We start from the raw sequence: 19,211 nt of genomic DNA, 5'->3' as shown, positions 1-19,211 counted from the left end.
CAGGTGATCAAGGTTAACATCTAGTGATAAGTCATTTTGAGAGATGTTCCCTTGATACAATGAGTATGGCACTTTATCTCTGTGGTCTTCCTCCCCAAAACCATTACCTGAGTCTAATCCTGAGAAAAGCATCAAACAAATCCCAACTGAGGGACATTCTACAAAACACCTGACCAGTGATCCTCAAAACTTTCAATATCATAAAAAACAAAGTCTGAAAAACTGTCACAACTAAAAGAAGACTAAAGAGACATGACAACTAAATGTACTGTGGAACCCTGGATGGGATCCTGGAACAGAAAAAGGGCGTTAGAGAAAAACTGAGAAAATCAAAATAAAGTATGGACTTGTTATTAATAATGTATCAATAGCAATTCATTAATTATGACAAATGCACCATATTAATGTAGGATATTAATAACAGGGGAAATTAGGTGTGGGGTATGAGGAAACTGTACTATCTTTGCAATAATTCCATAGATCTAAAATGTTCTAAAATAAGAGTTAAAAAAAAAAAGGTAGCCGGAGCAAGGACTGCCTTGCCAACACCCCCTCAAAACACATCATACCTAAGGCAGCTAGCTCATCAGGGCAAAGGGATTTTTGGTGTGGAACATCTATGGAGTGGAGGGGGAAAGGGTATATAGGGAGGTGATGCCGCCATAAGATCCTGGTCTCCAAAAAACTGTGAAGCAAGTACCTAGTCAGGCAACCAAACACCACTGTTGATACTTAAGATAAAGACCCTTGAGGAACCCCAAACCACGTGCAGATTTGAGGTCACTGCCCACATTGCCCTGGGGACACATAAGATTTAACCTACATCTCAGACACTACGGTGACAATGTGAATATTAACAGTCAGGATACCTTACTTAGGCTGCAGCTAAGGAACTCTCAACTTGACTGGCTTAAACAATATGGAAATTTTTTTATCTCACATAACGAGTGCCAATATTCTATTGTAACACCCCACTCTGCCATCTTCAGTGCCTCAGCCATTCCTTAGCTAACTCTCGTGGCACTCCGGTTGCCTCAATTTCAGGTATCACGTGCAGAAGCAACACTATCTGGCAGAAGAGACCATCTCTTCATTTTGAAGAGCACTGCTCAGGTACTTTGTAGAATGTCCCTGAATATGAGTTTGTCTGATGCTTTCTTATGATTAGACTGGAGATTTTTGATTTGGGGTAAGATAACCACAGAGGTGCAAGTATGACTCTTTTAAGGAGCAAGGAAACTTCCCTTCATGACTCACTAGCCAGCCCCTTCCTAAACTAATCACTGGGAATAATGAAATTACCATAATCAGTTTAAACCAATCAGGACTTACCCCTGAGTCACAGAGAAGGATATATACCAAACAAAGGGGGTATAAATGATTATTGAGGGGGCCAGCACCAGTGTGTACTATAGGTAAAAACCCTGAAAGGCAGAGAGAGTCTTTACTTTAAAGAGACTACATTAATGATTAAACATTAAAACAAGTCTATTTCAAAATGGAAGACACTTTTAATTGTCAAATTTACTTCAACACTATCACCACCCAAACGGATTTTAGATCATTTATAGAAAATAAATCCCTCCTCTCAGCTATTGAGGGAGTAGCAGGAATAAAGGAAACACCTCTGAAGGACAAATTTCATCTATAGTTCATCTAGACCAAGACAACCCTTTCTATTAGTAACTCAAAGCCTCCTCATTAACCCCAGGAACATACACTCACAAGCTCTCCAACGAAGATGCTATAGCTAGTTCAAAATATAAAATTGACATGCAAAGAAGAGGTACAGATTTGTGAGCCAGCTGCATAGAATATTAGCCAAACAATAGTTAAGATACCTGGGGCAACATTTCCCAAACTAGTGTGCTTTGCTACATTTTTCTGTACCATGGTAACAAGTAGGCCATGAAAACAGTAGTCGGTGATCAAATTAACTGATAGAGACTAAGTTAAACAAAATTAAATAGGCTTCTTTACTAATACATTTCTCAGAGCCTTTATATGCTAGCAGGCATTATGAATTCCAAGAAGGCTTTTCTCCTGACCATCTACAAACAATTTCTAGGACAGCATTCTGTTTAACACCACCTTGAGAAATACTGCTGTAAGGGGAAAGCAAAGGCCCAAGAATAAAGTCCATTACTATTATACTGTTGGAGGGGGGAAAAAAAAAATCCATCAAAGAATATAGTGAAGAAGGCAGGAAGCAAAGCCAGAGAGTTCAATGATACAGAAGCAAGAAAGGAGATAGTTTCCAAAAAGCTAGAGACAATCAATTACTGAGAAATTAAATAGAATGAGAATAAAAATGTTTTTTTGGATTTGACCAGGAAGACTGACACCTGTGACCTTCAAGAGAATAGCTTCAGAAAAGAGAAGGAAAGAAGGATGGCATACAGAATAAAAAAATTAGGATGGGGATGAAAAAAGAAATAGATGAAACATTTATAGACCACCCATAACCGGAGTTTAGCAGTGAAAATTTAAAAAGACATTGGTTGGGGCTTCCCTGGTGGCGCAGTGGTTGACAGTCCGCCTGCCAATGCAGGGGACACGGGTTCGTGCCCCGGTCCAGGAGGATCCCACATGCCGCGGAGTGGCTGGGCCCGTGAGCCATGGCCGCTGAGCCTGCGCATCCGGAGCCTGTGCTCCGCAACGGGAAAGGCCACAACAGTGAGAGGCCCGCGTACCGCAAAAAAAAAAAAAAAAAAAAGACATTGGTTGATTGGGAGAAGGGAGTATATGGAAGAATAAAAAAATTTTAGAACAGCAAACACCTACATATGGTTGAAGGTAAAAGTGAAAACCTACTGAAAGAAACTGATAATTACAGTCCAGTAGATGGAAGAAATGGAATCCTGAGTATAAATTACTAAAAAAGACTTATCTTTCTTTCCAGATTGGAGAGAATTTGAATAGTATGCCTAACCATTCCAAGACTGAAGACCTTGTTTTAATACTACAAAATTTCATGGATTTCTGCCTATTCCACCCAAGAGAATTTTTCAGTCTGTAGAGTTCAGTATGTAGTATGTTTGTAAGTTTGCTGAGCTCTTGCCCCTCTCAGAAGCTGTCTGTTATGGTGAAGGTGTAGGTCATAGAAAAGCACTTACCTGAGGGCTTCAACCTTCATGAAATAAGAAACAAGGTAGAGGTCGGTGACAATAAGGAAGTTGGGAGCTCAGGAGATTTTAATTTATAATGACTTACTACAAATGATTTTAATATACAAAATAAAAACTTATAATAGGAACACACACAAAAAAGTGTGAAGACTACCAAAAGAGGGTCCAGAAAGAAAGGCATCTACTTATCCCACCCAGAAATTTACTGTGGTAAATCAACAGAAGTTGCATAGGTCATAAGTTAATAACATAGTTTCCAATATGCTGGTGAGAACAAAGACTATTCAGCGGTGGGTCTAATTACAGTCTAGCTTTAAACTTTTAAAATTTAAACTTAGTATGGCCTTCCAACACCAACCCTAATAGTCAGGCATACAAAATTTCATTTTTATTTCCTTTCAAGATCAATCAGGACAATGACATGAGATTCTGTTGCTTAGAACTTATTTCTAGGTTCTACCTTTTCGGCTAATTTCACTAACCATTCAAACTGAGTACATAATTTTGGATTATCTATGTCCAAGTCACAAGTGGCTCACATATGGCTCCAGAGCCCATCATAACATTTTCATCACAAAAAAGGCAGTAATATCCGACTCTTTGCTTAATACATAGCCCTATAGAGATGTAAGAAAACTCAGACTGCTTTTAAAAATATATGGTGACCATCGTAAATAGAGGAGTTAGAGGAGGCCCCATCCTTTAAATAAATAAATTAATAATAATCAGTGTGCACGGAATAAAGGATAAGGTAACACACCAAATCCGGCAGCCTCCAGATTTGTGTATCTGTAAACGTAAGGCGGCCGACCACATAGGCCAGATGATTACTACTGCCAGCTCAGCAGCTGAGCTTGGAGAAGAGGCGGCATCCACACACAGGCCACTCTTGAGAACCAAAACTTACAGCCAGTTTCATCTGGCAGGGACTGGAAAATGTGGCAGTGATTAAACCGGTTAAAGTCCGACAGAAATAGGGTTGTTAGCGGTAAGGGGAGCCTCCGAGGCTTCAATTCTGGAAGGCATAAGGCAGCCACGGCTGGGCGAACACCCCCACCGCGGAGCTGAAAAAAACTGGGGGTTGAGGGGAGAGGGCTCGTCCTTACCTTGTCATCCTCGCATCTTTTCCCGAGGCCCTCCCTGGCCTGCAGCCGGCTGCTGAGCCGGCCGTAATCGGCCTCTTTCTGGTCAATCTGTTTCTTGTGCGAGTCCACCAAGAGCAGCAGGTCCGAATTGCGCTTCTCCAGGCGCCCGCGAGCCACCTCGGTGCGCTGGACCTGGCCCTGCAGCTCGGCCACCTCCTCCTGAAGCAGGACGTGGCGGGAGGAGATTCTCCAGTAGTTGAAGGCGAGGACCGCGATCACCACCAGCAGGACCACCAACACGAAGGAGGGCAGGCGGCCGGCCCGCCTGTTCGCCCCGAAACCCACCATGGGGCCGAACCAGGCTGTACTCCGATGCCTCGGCGCCGACGCCTGCAGGCAGACGCTCAGGCCGAGGTGGCTGAGTTGCCTGGGGTACACGGCCCCAGGGCCGGCTGAAGCCGGAGGCGGGCCGATTCGCCCGCCCGCGAGCCGGAGAAGGGGGCGGGGCCGCAAGCCGCAGGCCCCTCCCCGCCCCCCCCTTCAAATCCTGCCACAGCGCGTTCCGCAGGCGCTGAACTAGACCCCGCACCAGCTGGGCGGAACCAGGAGAACCCAGCTGCCCGAACCCCAGGTCCAACACTTCAGGGTTAGGGGGCGGGGAAAAGAGCCGGAAGGGGGTGGATTTAACTCTGGCCCCGCCCATTGGCTGGGTCTGGGTCGCCAAGGGGGCCATTTCCTAGTTTCCGCCAACGCCCCCTCTTCTCGCGAGAAAGTGGGCTTTTCTCGCTCTTCGCAGTCTTATCTCGCGAGGGTTATCTCTGTCTGGAAGAGTGTTGTGATGATTTTGGCGGTCTGGGTTAGTACTTGTATACCTGAACTGGAGCCCCTTCGGCTTTTACCTGCTCAATCCCCTTGACCCATGGTCAAGGGAGTGCCTACCATGCCTTGGCCCTCGTGAGAGTTTTTGCTTTTGAGGACATCTGAGGTTGCGACCGCTATGTAAGGAAAACTTAGGTGAGCTGCGGGCAGAAGGGGCGACTAGATTTTGTATTTGCTTCAGTAGGTTTTCTTGCTTGTGCTAACGATGTGGAGAGAAAACAATAACAAGAAAGAAAAAGACCATGAAATTGTGGTGCCCCAAACATTACGGGGGAAAGCAAGAGAAACTAAGTTTTATGACTGAAAGAGGTGGTACCAGCCTGGTCTCCAAGGTTACTGCTTTCACTAATGGAAAGAACTTCAGAATGTATGAGCCCCTGTTCCTAAACTCACTGCTGCTTTTGCCTTGAACTGGGCTTCCAAGTAGAAAGTCCAGAAGCTGCCCACAATAAATGATAACTTATGCTGTTACTGACAGCAAGCACGGTCTGGGTTAGATATAGTAGCTCTCTTACAAATTGTTTTTGCATACTTGGTCTCATATTATCGTCTCAGCAACACAGTTTTACAGATGAGGAATCCAAGACACAAAGATGTACCAGAAACTTTCTCAAAATCCCATATCTTGTTTGAGACAGAATTAGGCTTGAATTCGGGTCATTGGTCTCTAACATCATTGCTCTTTGCATTATACCAGGCTAACTGTTGCTATATGTTCGGCATTAATTACAGTGATGCAGAAAAAGCCCTCACCTCTTTTGTGTTTTCTGCGTATTTGTCCTCGCATAAAAGTTTTTTTTTTAAACACCTTTCGCATAGAAGTTTTAAAAGTTATTTGGCTCTATCCTGTTTAAGGAGAAGATGGAGTTGGTTTATTTTTCAGACCTCAGGTTCAAGAACGAACATAAACCAACCAAACGCAAGAACTTTGGTATTTTCATTCAAATCAGAGTGGTATGATTTTGAAGTAAGAAGACTTGTTATCTTTGAATAATTATTCTATGTCTCCTGTCCATTTCAAAAATAAAGTTTCTTGCCTAATAGTCCTAGAGTAGCCTGGAAGAATTATTGCACCCTGAAAGAGGGATGATTTCTCTCTCACAAATACGGGGAAAAAACACCAAAATTATTAATATTTAATCCACATCAAACTTGAGCCCTTTGCTCTGGCTTCATAAGATCTAAGAAATCCCCTCCAGTCTCAAAGGACAAGCAGACCTTGGCAGAAGGGAGCAAGGCAAAACTGGGAAATCCTCGTCTATCAATTTCATATTGACTTTGCTTTGCTTAGCCAGCAGTTGAAACTGTAAAGTGACGTTAAACTGCTTAAGATGTTTCAGATGATCTTTCCAAAAGTGTTTTCATTTTTATGTGGGATTCTAGCATGTAGAAGTATAATATTGTACAAAACACATTCACATACTTTTTTTTATCAGATGCTTAAAAGAACTATTTGGTACCATGATTCCATTTTACAGATGTGGAAGTAACTTGCCCAAAGTCATACATCTAGTAAGTGGCAGGGCTGAAGCTTGAAAAACAATCCTCTTTCCACTCCTCCCCCAGGGAGAAAAAATTTTTTATCTGTTTTGATGGCTACCTCTTTGAGTTCTTCCCTCTACTAACAAACCCAATCCAGATATCATGAAGACAGTGTATAAGTGCTCTCCTGTAGATGGTTCTGGATTAGGCTTTAAACTAATTGAGGTAAAAGTCAATTCCTTAAATCAGATGATCGAGGTTAACAACAGTGGTAAGTCATGTTGTTAGCATGTACCTTTGATAGGATGTGATGGAAGTAGCACTCTGTGGTTTTCCTCCCCAAAACTCATAACCCTATCTAATGGAACTCTGGAACTCTGTAGTATTTTTACAGGTTTTCTGTACTTCTAAAACTGTTCTAAAATTTTTAAAATTAGTTATAAAAGTTCCTATTTATAAAAAATCTCCATAAAAAGATTTATGATATCAAGTATGGATATAAATATATTCATATAATTGGAAAGGCAGTATAAGCACAGATAAATAATGTTTTAAGATTTAATAGAGGACGTCCCTGGTGGCACAGTGGTTAAGAATCCACCTAACAATGTAGGGGACATGGGTTCGAGCCCCTGTCCATGGAAGATCCCACATGCCGTGGAGCAACTAAGCCCGTGCACCACAACTACTGAGCCTGCGCTGTAGAGCCTGTGAGCCACAACTACTCAGCCCATGTGCCACAACTATTGAAGCCCCCACACCTAGAGCCTGTGCTGTGCAGCAAGAGAAGCCACTGCAATGAGAAGCTTGCGCACCACAACAAAGAGTAGCTCCCGCTCAACGCAACTAGAGAAAGTCAGTGTGCGGCAACGAAAACCCTACAAAGAAAAAAAAAAAAAAAAAAAAACCCTTTCTAAAAAAAAAAAAAGATTTAATTGAAGCATAAGACTCTATTACCCAGTGGCAAGTGAGGTTAAATCATAGGAATTTTGCTTTTATATGGAGCTCATTTTCTTGAGCTCAAAACACTGTTTGGCATATATCGTCTTCAATATATGTTGACTCATAAAAAATTTGACTTCCTGGATTTGAGCAAAGGAGTAGTTATTTTATAGCATATTCTTCAATATTTAGGACATTGAGTAGGACTAGGTTAGAGAAGGTAGCTTGTAGAAATAGAAAATACACAGGTGTGTAGGCAAGTTCTTTCCATTGTAAATAAAAAACAACCTAACTGGTTTAAGCAATAAATAAGTAAAATTATATATATGTGTTTGTGTGTGTGTGTGTGTGTGTGTGTGTGTGTGCATAGATAGATATATACTAGGGTAATTTACAGTACTATTGGAAGAGCACCAGGAACTGGGGTCTTTCTGTTTCCGCCCTCTTCTTGGCTTTATTCTCTCCTACTTCAGATGGCCCTTTTCCTTGTAGACAGGAAATGTGGCCCCAGCATCCATAGGGACACATCCTGCCAGTTCCATAATCTGAGAAGCAAAGGAGTTCAGTTTTCTAGCTGTCAGTACAAAAATGACCAAGTAAAGGTTCTGGTTGTCCAAGCCTGATCGTGTGCACGCCACTTGTACTTATCACTGTGCCCAGGGAGTTGGGGGATTATGATTGGCCCAACATAGGACACTACTCTATTGCCAGTGAGCAGTCTGATACCAAGAAACAGAAAGAGAGTTGGGTAGAACTAAACAAATAATGTCGTGGCTTCTGGGATCTTAGTTCCCCAACCAGGGATTGAACCCGGGGCCCCGGCAGTGAAAGTACTGAGTCCTAACCAATGGATCACCAGGGAATTCCCACAGTTTTCTTTTTCTTGACATATATTACCTCCCTTCCAATTAAGAACAGTCAATGACTGAATAAAGACATGGTGTCACCGGTTGGGTTCCCCAGGAAACAAACTCTGAGATGGAAGTTAGGAAGGTTTTTTTTTTTTTTTTTTTTTTTTTTTCAGGTACGCGGGTCTCTCACTGTTGTGGCCTCTCCTGTTGCGGAGCACAGGCTCCGGACGCGCAGGCTCAGCGGCCATGGCTCACGGGCCAAGCCGCTGCACAGCATGTGGGATCTTCCTGGACCGGGGCACGAACCCGTGTCCCCTGCATCGACAGGCAGACTCTCAACCACTGCGCCACCAGAAAAGCCCAGGAAGGTATTTTAAGGGAGTGTTCCTGGGATCACCACCCAGAGAAGAGAAGGGAAGGGAAGGGAGGAAAACAGGATGGGCAGAGGGAGAAGTTGGGCTGCTATAAAGTCTCAGTGAAAGCCTCAGCCAACTCCCTGAAGAGCTCTGAAGCGGGGATGTCCCTTCAGACCTGTCCTGCGTTGGAGAGGTCCAGTCCTTTATACCCCCAGATCAACCAGGTTTTGGATGGCTAGGGGAATTGACTTTTCCCTAGCCATCCAAAACCAGTCACAAGAAGGGGTATGATGTCATGCATGGAGGTGGTGCTATGATGTGCCACTCAGATCCCATTCCAGGAATGAAGGACTTTTTCCCCCAGCTGCTGGGAGTGCTGTCAACAGATGTCAACAGATAGCTCTGAGCTATCAGCCCCCTTCAGAATTACCTCAGCTGAAAAGGGTTACCTTGTGAAGAGAGTGCCCCCTTCCCATGGCAGCCAGTACTAGTCAAGAGAAAACACAGTCGTTAAGTTACTTCCCTTAACGACTGTGTTACTTCCCTATGTCAAACCCATTTCCTACAGTTGTATAGCAAGAGGCAGTATACTGTAATGGGTAATGTGGGCTCTGGAGTAAGAATGTGTGAATTAAAAGTCTCTCTTTGCTTCTTAATAAGTTTGTAACATCAAGCCAGCTACTTAAACTCAGAACCTCAGTGTTCTCATTTCCAAAATGGCCTATCAGGATAAAGTTTGGCTCCATTGAAGGGGAAAAAAATAATAACTTAAACAAGATAGGGTTTTCTCCTTTCTCACATAAAATAAATTGAGAAGCAGGCCATCCGGGACTGGTATGGCAGGCTCTTTCCAGCTCAGTGCTCTGTCATCCCTACAGTATGGACCTCATCTTCACTTCCAGACATGACATTCTTGGTCCAGGAAGCAGGAAGGAGAAAGGGTATGCCCTTCTCCAACTATTAAGAAGACTTCTCCAAATGTACATTTCCACTTCTCATTGCTCTGAAGCTAGTCACACAGTCACCACCCTGAGGCCAAGGAGGCAAGGAAATATATCTTACAGCAGCAATGTCCTCATTTGAAAATTAGGGTCTTTTAGTGAAGGAAAAGGGAAGAAAAAGTATAAGGAAGCAAAAACAAACTCTGTCACAAAGCGGGGTAATCATAATGCTTATTTCATATGGTGGTTGTGTGAACTAAATGAGTTAATACATGTGCAGTACTTAGAACAGGCACTTAGCAAGTATTCAGTAAATGTTGCTACTACTGCTGCTGTTACTAGAGCAGTGGTCTTCAGTTTGTGGTGGGGGCATGAATGAATCTATATGTTCACTAACCTTTGTCTATATATTGAATAAATAATTTCTACGAAATCTCACTACTTTTTAAAAAAAATCTGAGATGCTATTGTGATGAATAAAATAAAAACTTATTTAAAATTACTAGTGACTTCATAACCTTTTCCATTATATATTTTCTTAATCAGTGGACACTGAAGGTATAATTACTGTCACATGAGTATCTGTACAGTTTCTGACATTAAAAAAGAAGTTCTTAGGTCAAAATATAGGTAATTTCGGGACTAAAGGGCCGTGGTTTTGGTAGGACTGCAACCCAGCATCTAGTAGCCTTTCCAGCCTTATTTTTTTCCCTATATCTCATGCCCTAGCTCTAAGGATATCCTGTTTTTCATGCTATCTTATGTCTCTGATGCTTTGTTTGACTATTTCATATTGGAAAGCTTCCGTAACTTTCTTTTTTCACTACCATTTATTCATTAATTTCTTCATTATTAATAACAATGTTACAAATATCTCAGATACCCATGTGATCACAATTATATTATTACTATAATAGTTGATTGAGAAAATACTTAATTGAAAAGTTTATTATGAAGTGAGTAATGCTTGTTTTTTTTAATTGAAGTATAGTTGATTTACAGTATTGTGTTGGTTTAACGTACACAGCAAAGTGATTCAATTATATCAATATATGTATTTCAGATTATATTACATTTTAGGCTATTACAAGATATTGAATGTAATTCCCTGTGTTATACAGTAAATCCTTATTGCTTATTTATTTGATGTATAGTAGTTTGTATCTATTAATCCCATGCTCCTAATTTGTCCCTCCTTTCCTCTCCACTTTAGTAACCATAAATTTGCTTTCTATAAGTCTTTGTTTTATATATAGATTCATTTGTATTATTTTTTAGATTCCACATATAAATGATATCATATAGTGTTTGTCTGTCTGACTTCACTAAGTATAATATTCCCTAGGTCCATCCATGTTGCTGAAAATGGCAATATTTCATTTTTTATGGCTGAGTAATATTCCACTGTATACATACACATATATATACCACATCTCCTTAAGCCAATCATCTGTTGATGCGCACTTGGTTTTATTCCATGTCTTGGCTATTGTAAATAGTGCTGCTGTGAACATTGGGGTGCGCATTTCTTTTCAAATTAGAGTTTTTAATTTTTCCAGATATATATCCAGGGGTGGGATTGCTGGATCATATAGTAGCTCTATTTTTAGTTTTTTAAGGAACTTCATACTATTTTCCATAGTGGCTGCACTAATTTACATTCCCACCAACAGTATACAAGGGTTCTCTTTCTCCACACCCTGTCCAGCATTTATTATTCGTAGACTTTTTGATGGTAGCCATTTTGACTGGTGTGAGGTCATTCCTCATTGTGGTTTTGATTTGTATTTCTCTAATAATTAGCAAAGTTGAGCATCTTTTCATGTGCCTGTTGGCCATCTGTATGTCTTCTTTGGAAAAGTGTCTATTTAGATCTTCTGCCTATTTTTTGATTGGGTTGTTTGTTTTTTTGATATTGAGTTGTATGCGCTGTTTGTATATTTTGGATATTAACCTCTTGTCAGTTGCATCATTTGCAAATATTTTTTCCAATACTGTAGGTTGTCTTTTCATTTTGTTGATGGTTTCCTTTGCTGTACAAAATCTTTTAACTTTGAATAGGCCCCATTTGTTATTTTTGCTTTTATTTATTTATTTATTTGCTCTGGGAGACTGATCTAAGAAAATATTTCTATGATTTGCATCAGAGAATGTTTTGCCTATGTTCTCTTCTAGGAGTTTTATGGTGTCATGTCTTATATTTTGGTCTTTAAACCATTTTTTTTTTTTTTTTTTTGGCGGTACGCGGGCCTCTCACCACTGTGGCCTCTCCCATCGTGGAGCACAGGCTCCAGACACGCAGGCTCAGCGGCCATGGCTCACGGGCCTAGCTGCTCCGCGGCATGTGGGATCTTCTTGGACCGGGGCACGAACCCCTGTCCCCTGCATCGGCAAGCGGACTCTCAACCACTGCGCCACCAGGGAAGCCCCCTTTTAAACCATTTTGAGTTTATTTTTGTATATGGTCTGAAGAAGTGTTCTAATTTAATTGATTTACATGCAGCTATCCAGCTTTTTCAACACCACTTGTTGAAGAGATGATCTTTTCTCCATTGTATATTCTTGCCTCCTTTGTCATAGATTAATTGACCATAGGTGCATAGGTTTATTTCTGGGCCTTCTATTCTGTTCCATTGATCCATATGTCTGTTTTTTGTGCCAATACCACATTGTTTTGATTACTGCAGCTTTGTAGTATAGTCTAAAGTCTAGAAGGGTTATCCCTCCAGCTTTGTTCTTTTTCCTTAGGATTGCTTTGGCAATTCTGGGCCTTTTGTGGTTCCATATAAATTTTAGGATTGTTTGTTCCAGTTCTGTGAAAAATGTCATGGGTATTTTGATAGGGATTGCATTAAATCTGTAGGTTGCCTTGGGTAGTATGGCTTTTTTTTTTTTTTTTTTTTGGCTACGTTGGGTCTTCACTGCTGCATGCGGGCTTTCTCTAGTTGTGGAGAGTGGGGGCTTCTTCACTGCGGTGTGCATGCTTCTCATTACAGTGGCTTCTCTTGCTGCAGAGCATGGGCTCTAGGTGCACGGGCTTCAGTAGTTGCAGCATGTGGGCTCAGTAGTTGTGGCTTGCGGGCTGTAGAGTGAGGCTCACTAGTTGTGCATGGGCTTAGTTGCTCCACGGCATGTGGGGTCTTCCCGGACCAGAGCTCGAACCCGTGTCCCCTGTATTGGCAGGTGGATTCTTAATCACTGCACCACCAGGGAAGTCCCAATATGGCTATTTTAACAATATTAATTCTTCCTAATCCAAGAGCCTGGAATTAAATGAAAAATTTAAAACTTCACTATTGTGGCACTTTGTTATTGGAATCCTACTTTGTTCAAGGCTTTATATCATAAAATGTGCATTAATTAAAATTGACTAATTAATTAATTAAATATTATTTGAGTGCCTGCTGTGTACCAGATAGTGTTGCAGGTAGGAGCAGTTGCAGAGCATACAGCAGAGACAGAAATGTCCTCCTGAATCTTTCAGTCTCTTCTTCCTTTACCAATACCCAACAAGGAAACTACTCAGTCTACCTCCTTTAAAACACCTCCTTTTAACACCTCCTTTTGACACCTTCCATGCCTTGCTGCTCCCAAGTAGAAATGACCACTATCTTATTGTGCCTCCATGATGTTCTTTAGATTTCTACCATAGCAGTTTATTTTTCTGTGACATATCTGCCTCCTACTAGACTTTTAGTAGGTGTTTTTCTGAAGGACCATATTAACTGATAGTATGGAGTAGGCTGTGATTTTGTTTTGACCTCACATCATTAGGCTTTCTTCCCCTTCTCCAATGACTGCTCACTTCTTTCTTCCCAGTTTCTTTGGATTTGTCTAAAACACTTTCTGAATACTCTCTTAACCATTTCACCTTCTAAAAAAATATTCTGGAATTATGGAATTTTAGAACAGGAAGAGAATTTAGAGACTGCCTGATTTAAAACTTCCAGTTTATAAGTGAAGATGAAAATCCAGAGAAGTAGTGTGACTTGCTCAAAATCATTCTAATGGTTAAAGACCAACCTCGGATTAGAATCCAAGCTTTCTTCAAGATCTAGTATAAATCTTCTCTCTCTCTCGCTCTGAGATCTTCAAGTTCCAGCTCAGCTCATGTCTTTCTCTTCTGAATTATGCACTAATTGTCCACAAACTGCATCACTTTGGCAATAATCATTTAACCTTACATTGTTACTCTACTCTTTCACATTGGTGTATCTTGCCTGGCCAGTTAGCTATGAACTCCAAAAAGCACACATTTTGTCACTTTTATTTTCTCTCTTCTTAGCAGGTAGCACAGTAGATAGTAGACACATAGTAGGAATTCAGTAAATATTTTTACTAATTAATCACCACTTCTCACATACCTTTCCAAAATACAGTGGGTCTTGTTCCTTAACATTTCGCTTCTATTTCCTTTGTAATTTTTAAAAACCAGACTTAGATTCTCGGCAACCAATGAAAAGACGGTCATGCCTCTGCTCAGTCTGCTGCAATGTATTTTTTTCTGGACTTGGCAGAAAACCCAAGGTTTCTGCCCTATTTTTTTGTTTGTTTGTACTGCATTTCATCTAATCTTCTAGCTCTTGGTGGCTTTCTCTGCTAGACATTGTTCTGTAATGACCCAATTAAATATGGCCCCATTTAATGTAGTGGAACTTTATGTGGAACTAATTTCAAGTGATCATCCTGTAATTTTCCAAACCTTTATTTGTTAATTTTGGTTCCCTGAAACAGTGTACTTGCTGCTGATGCTAGTATGGCAACACAATAAATCCTCTTGCACTGATGTTCAGGCAGAAGACACAGCTGTGAGGAGAGCTAGTCATGTGTCATATGGTGCCCTTTAAGGGATCCTTGTTTATCCATTGTCTGAGCTTTAAGTAGAAGCTAAAAGCTTTTTTTTAAACCTACATAATTTTTCACTGAATCTGTTAGTTTCAGCATGTTGTTTGTGTTGTTTTCAGCAGTGCAGTCCCCTGATCTATATCAAGTAAACATGATGATGGATTGAACTCACTTCACTGTTCCTGTTCAGGTACTGTTTTGATTTGTCAGTATCTTGGAGAGGTAGCACATGACATCCCAAGACAGAACAGAAGCCAGTGTTTGCAAAAGAACACATTTTTCAGCACAGTAGTATAGTAACTTTGAAATACTAATATGTTTTGAAATACGTCTGTGAACACTTTCTTATTAACATTGTATCAGTGTACACAATGTTCTTTCTTTTGACATCTGGGCATTATTAGGGTTATTTAAAATCTATATTAAAAATCATTGGTATTTTAAAGAAAATCTGTTCATTTCCATAGCAAAGTAACTTATGTCAAATGATATGTGATTAGATGATGCCCTGTGTACCCTGTGCTATTTCATGCCTTTGTGCCTTGAACGCACACCCTTCTCATTCTCTTCCCTTGAAAGCACTCCCTTCTCATTCTCTAAGCCTTTTGTGATCCTGTTTGAATGCCTCTTCCCCAACGATTTCTTCCTTGTGTCCTGCTACACCTAACATACATGATATTACACTTATTATACCTGTATTACAGCTATTAGTTTACATATTTATCATCTTGTTAGACTGTGAGATCCTTAAAGATGAGAATTTTGTCCTGTTTATCTTTCCATCATCTAGTGCTGTGTCTCACATATATTATGTTTAATGAATGAATGAAAAAGATTTATTCCCTCTGGATGTAGCTGTCTCATCCTTAGTCACTCTACCACATATAAGGAAAATCCTAAAAGTCTAAATTTTTCTTGTTTTTTTTAAAGAATGGAAATAATTTAATATTTTCTCTTCATAGAAATAAAAAAAATTTAATAGTTTACCTTCATGTTTCTGAAAGTAATGCATGCTCAAAACAAGAGCAAATCAGATAATCAGAAAGGAAAAACAAAAAGTGAAAATTGCCCACAATTCCACCCATCCAAATGTAACCACTACTAACATTTTAGTATAGATCTTTCCTAATTTTTTTCTGTCTACATACATACACACACAAAATATTAAACAAAATTTTTGTGACCTGCTTTTTCACTTAAAAATACCTTGGAAGCAACTTTCCATGAATCAAATTAGCACTACATATTCACTTTTTTTTTTTTTTTACGTCTTGTCTTTTTAAGCAAATGAATACTTTTATTAACATGGTAAATTTTTTTTTAAACACACGGTAGGGTTTTGACCTCAAATACTTGTCAGGTCTGCTACTGAAATGAACTTACAGCTAGACAACTTACAAATCTTGAAGAAACCTCGTCCCTGTTCAGTCTAGGGTCCAAAACAGACAGCCCTTGCTTTTCTTCCCCAGACCCTCAAGGGCCTTTGCAAATATCTCTTTCATTTTATGTCCAGAATCCCCTGAAATGCATCAGGGTATTACATCGATTATACGGAATACCAAGATTTATCTTGTCTCCTATTCTAGGTTCCATGTCACATAAAGCTAAGTTAGGTTGTCCAAACAATATGACCAGACAGGTTACATCAATGTGCCGTATAAAACTTAAAATTTGAACAAAATACATCTCTCCTCCTTTGTTCTCACAGAGAAATTAAAGTCCCCAAGTACAATACCATCCTTCAGCCCTTCTTCTGATTCATCAGTCCTAGCCAGATCAGCCCCATTCACATTCCCAGTTGGCGTCTGATCCCTTCTTCAGCTTCTTTAGCAATCGCTTCATGGAGTCGTCTTCTAGAAATAATGCAGCTCCTTCAGCACCTTCAGAGCTGGAGAACTCCAACTCTGAGTCTCATCTGTTACACACAGACTCGAAGTTCCAGGGAGCGATCAGGTCACACAAGAAAGAGCAAAGCACCTCAAAAATTTAGAAATAATGAAAACCCAGGAACAAATGTGACTGCTGCAAGAGCTTACAATCTAGGCCCTAATTCTTGAGAGCATTTTCCAAATAAAATTTACCTCCCCAAAGAAAAACATTTAACAGTCAAACCTCACATTGAGGTCATTAACCACAGACCATAGCAGAAACGTGGTGTAAGTGAGGACAGAGCGTAGACAGAGAAAAAAAGAGAAAACAAAAGGCTCTCTGGTTTCAGCTTCTCCAGGGTGTCAGCCAACCTCCATCAGTTGACCAGAATCCATTGGCTGTAAACGGCTGACCCTCCTTCAGGACGACTCGCTCTTCTCTATCCCCCAGAGCAGCTCCACCAGCATCTCTGCCATCTTCGCGATCTCCTTGGCCTTCTCCTCCGCCTTCTTGCACCATTTGGTCCCTCTGCCCTCGACTCCGTTGTCCACGTTGTGCAGACAGTTGAGCATGCTATCCTCTGAGATCTCCACCTGCGTCTTGATCTGGATGAGCATACTGTCCATCTCCCACAACTTGCTCCCGTTCTGCAGGTAGGCTCTCCCGTGCTCGCGGGTGAGCGCCGTGATGTCCTCGCGCATCTCGTTGATGACCGGGAGCAGGAACTGCTCGAAGTCCTCCTCGGGCTCCATCACCTCCACCTCCTCCGGCTCTGCCAGCTCTGCGATGTCCAAGGACCGCATCTTCCCCGCTATTCCGGAACCGCAGGATGCAAATCGGGCGCAAAGAAGCAGAGGATCTACATATTCACTTTCGGTAAATGCATAGAAAGATGTATTTTATTTTCTTTAACCAATCCCTATAGATGGACACCAAGTTTTTTAGGCAGATTCTTATGGTTGCATGGAACAAATACCACTCTTCCAGGACATTTAAAAAATATAAATAAGACCCTTTTCTCAAGGAAAAGGAGGGTGTATTATAAGGATGTATATAGATTGGAAGTAGAACCAGAGGTGCATCTATCAGGAATAGAGCTCTAGGAACACCTTCTCTTTCTGGTGCCTCTATCTTTCTTTTCCCCATATTTCCCTAATAGTCCCTTCTTCCTCAGAGTGTTTGCTTCCTCTAGACATCCACTGGCACGTAGTTATGGCTTGGCTCACTCCAGACTCTTAATGTATGCCATTTCTTCAGCTTCTGTTCCTGCTTCTCAATCTGTAGAAGTTCAAATATTTTCATCCCACACCCAAAGGATGGCCTTGTACATGCACTCCACTTTGGATCCCCTGGTGTAGAGACTAGAAAAAGAAGTGGCAAGAGATGAAGATGAAGAGATAAGTGAGGGCCAGATTATGGAGAAGTTCATATTAAGGGGTCTGGATTTTTACCTAAGAGTAATAAGAAGCCATGAAAAAGTTTTAAGAGAGAGTGATGCAATCAGATTTATGATTTAGAAAGACTTTTCCAGCCAAGTGTGATTGTGCCTCAAGTATATAGACGGTAAACAGAGGGCCAGTTAGGAGACTGTTGTGATAATTCAGGTGAGAAATGATAGAGTCAGGGAAACAGTTTTTAATTTCGGCCACTGGATCACTCCTGGGCCATTCACTGAAATAGGGAACCCTGGAGAAATGGTCAGAAGTTTCTTTGTAAATTAACTTACAGCCATTTTTATAGCTGCAGAAATCTTTCCAGCTGTAGAGAAAACTGCACATCGCTTCACTACCTCCTTGAAGATCTTCACCTGACAACCTCAGATCTTTCTGTTTTCTCAAATCTATGCAAGAGCTGTATGGGGATGTAGTTGTCTTCAGTTTTAAGCTGTGAATCTCACTTTCACTCCTCTGGCTTTATTCTCTATCATAATGAAATCAATTTTCTTGACTGAATACCATGTCATACCTTTCACCTCTTCCTGCCAGTGTGTAAGAGATACAGAAGAAAAAGTACAAAAATTTTCTTCTGATAATGAACTCATAAAGTGTGATCATCCCTGTGCCCCCTTATTTCTTCTTCTTCTTTTTTTTTTCACTCTCTGGGAGGCTGCTTTGGAGGAAACATCTGTGCAGGCTGTTCTTCACTTCTAGGAAATATTAGGGATGGTTGACTGAGACTTTGAGAAATGAATTCCACAGGAAAGGGAAACAAGGTTTCTGGTTTAGGCAGCTAGCTTAGTTAACAAGACAAAAAATTCCCTTAGTCCAGGAGGGGAATAGTAGGTAGCACCTGGAAAGTTTCATTATGCCTGGTGCTCCGCGCATCTGCCTTTTATTCCCCAAGCAGGACCTATACAAGCAAGACTGATGGCCAGTTCTCCATCATGCTTGCAGCAGGAGACCTCTCTCCACTGCCTTTCTTCCTTTTCCTCTTCCAGAGGGGTAATTTTTGAATGGGAGCAAATTAAGTCTAAGAATTTACTACCTTAAAACACTGCTTGTTAGAATAAATGTTTTATTGCTTCTCTGCCCTTGGGGTAAGATCAAGCATAGAATATATGTCTTAGCTATAGTATTATTTACATATAACTTTGGGTAAAGTAGCAAGACCTGGCCCATCTCACCTAAATCCATTGAATTATTCCTTCAAATCGTTATCCAAGGATTAACAAGTATTTGCCTCTTGATTAGAACTTCTTTAAAGATTGTTTATATGTCCTAGATTAGAACTTTCTTAATGGATGCATAGAAACACCAATTCCATGGGAATGCTCAAAAAGTAGATGGGGGTGGGGAGCATGGGTCCATGGGGCAAATCATTTGGGTAAGCACTT

The 19,211-nt window shown here is 40.8% G+C and overlaps 2 protein-coding genes across 4 annotated transcripts in view; both read right to left on the bottom strand.

Moving 5' to 3' along the window:
- Positions 1–4,833, bottom strand: part of GOLM2 (golgi membrane protein 2) — a 113,047-nt gene extending 108,214 nt beyond the window's left edge. Inside the window, exon 1 of one of the 3 annotated variants that reach the window (XM_027084152.1) lies at positions 4,235–4,833. In XM_027084152.1, the coding sequence (XP_026939953.1) occupies positions 4,235–4,561 (327 nt within the window). In that variant the 5' untranslated portion in view covers positions 4,562–4,833. The remainder of the gene's footprint in view (positions 1–4,234) is intronic. The other 2 variants (XM_027084154.1, XM_027084153.1) reach the window with 2 other exon arrangements.
- Positions 4,834–16,260: 11,427 nt separating this feature from the next.
- LOC113608151 (MORF4 family-associated protein 1-like) lies at positions 16,261–17,182 on the bottom strand. The gene has a single exon (XM_027084246.1). The coding sequence runs from the start codon at positions 17,179–17,181 to the stop codon at positions 16,798–16,800; it is 384 nt and encodes a 127-aa protein (XP_026940047.1). The 5' UTR covers position 17,182; the 3' UTR covers positions 16,261–16,797.
- Positions 17,183–19,211: the final 2,029 nt, after the last annotated feature.

This window comes from Aethalodelphis obliquidens, unplaced genomic scaffold (assembly GCF_003676395.1).
Source record: "Aethalodelphis obliquidens isolate GAN/ISIS:26980383/991018 unplaced genomic scaffold, ASM367639v1 scaffold51, whole genome shotgun sequence".
Taxonomy (NCBI): Eukaryota; Metazoa; Chordata; class Mammalia; order Artiodactyla; family Delphinidae; genus Aethalodelphis; species Aethalodelphis obliquidens.
This window is presented reverse-complemented; position numbering and strand designations above follow the sequence as displayed.

Excerpts from the sequence above, each read along its gene's own strand:
- LOC113608151 (XM_027084246.1), bottom strand. The coding sequence starts at position 17,181 with ATGCGGTCCTTGGACATCGCAGAGCTGGCAGAGCCGGAGGAGGTGGAG.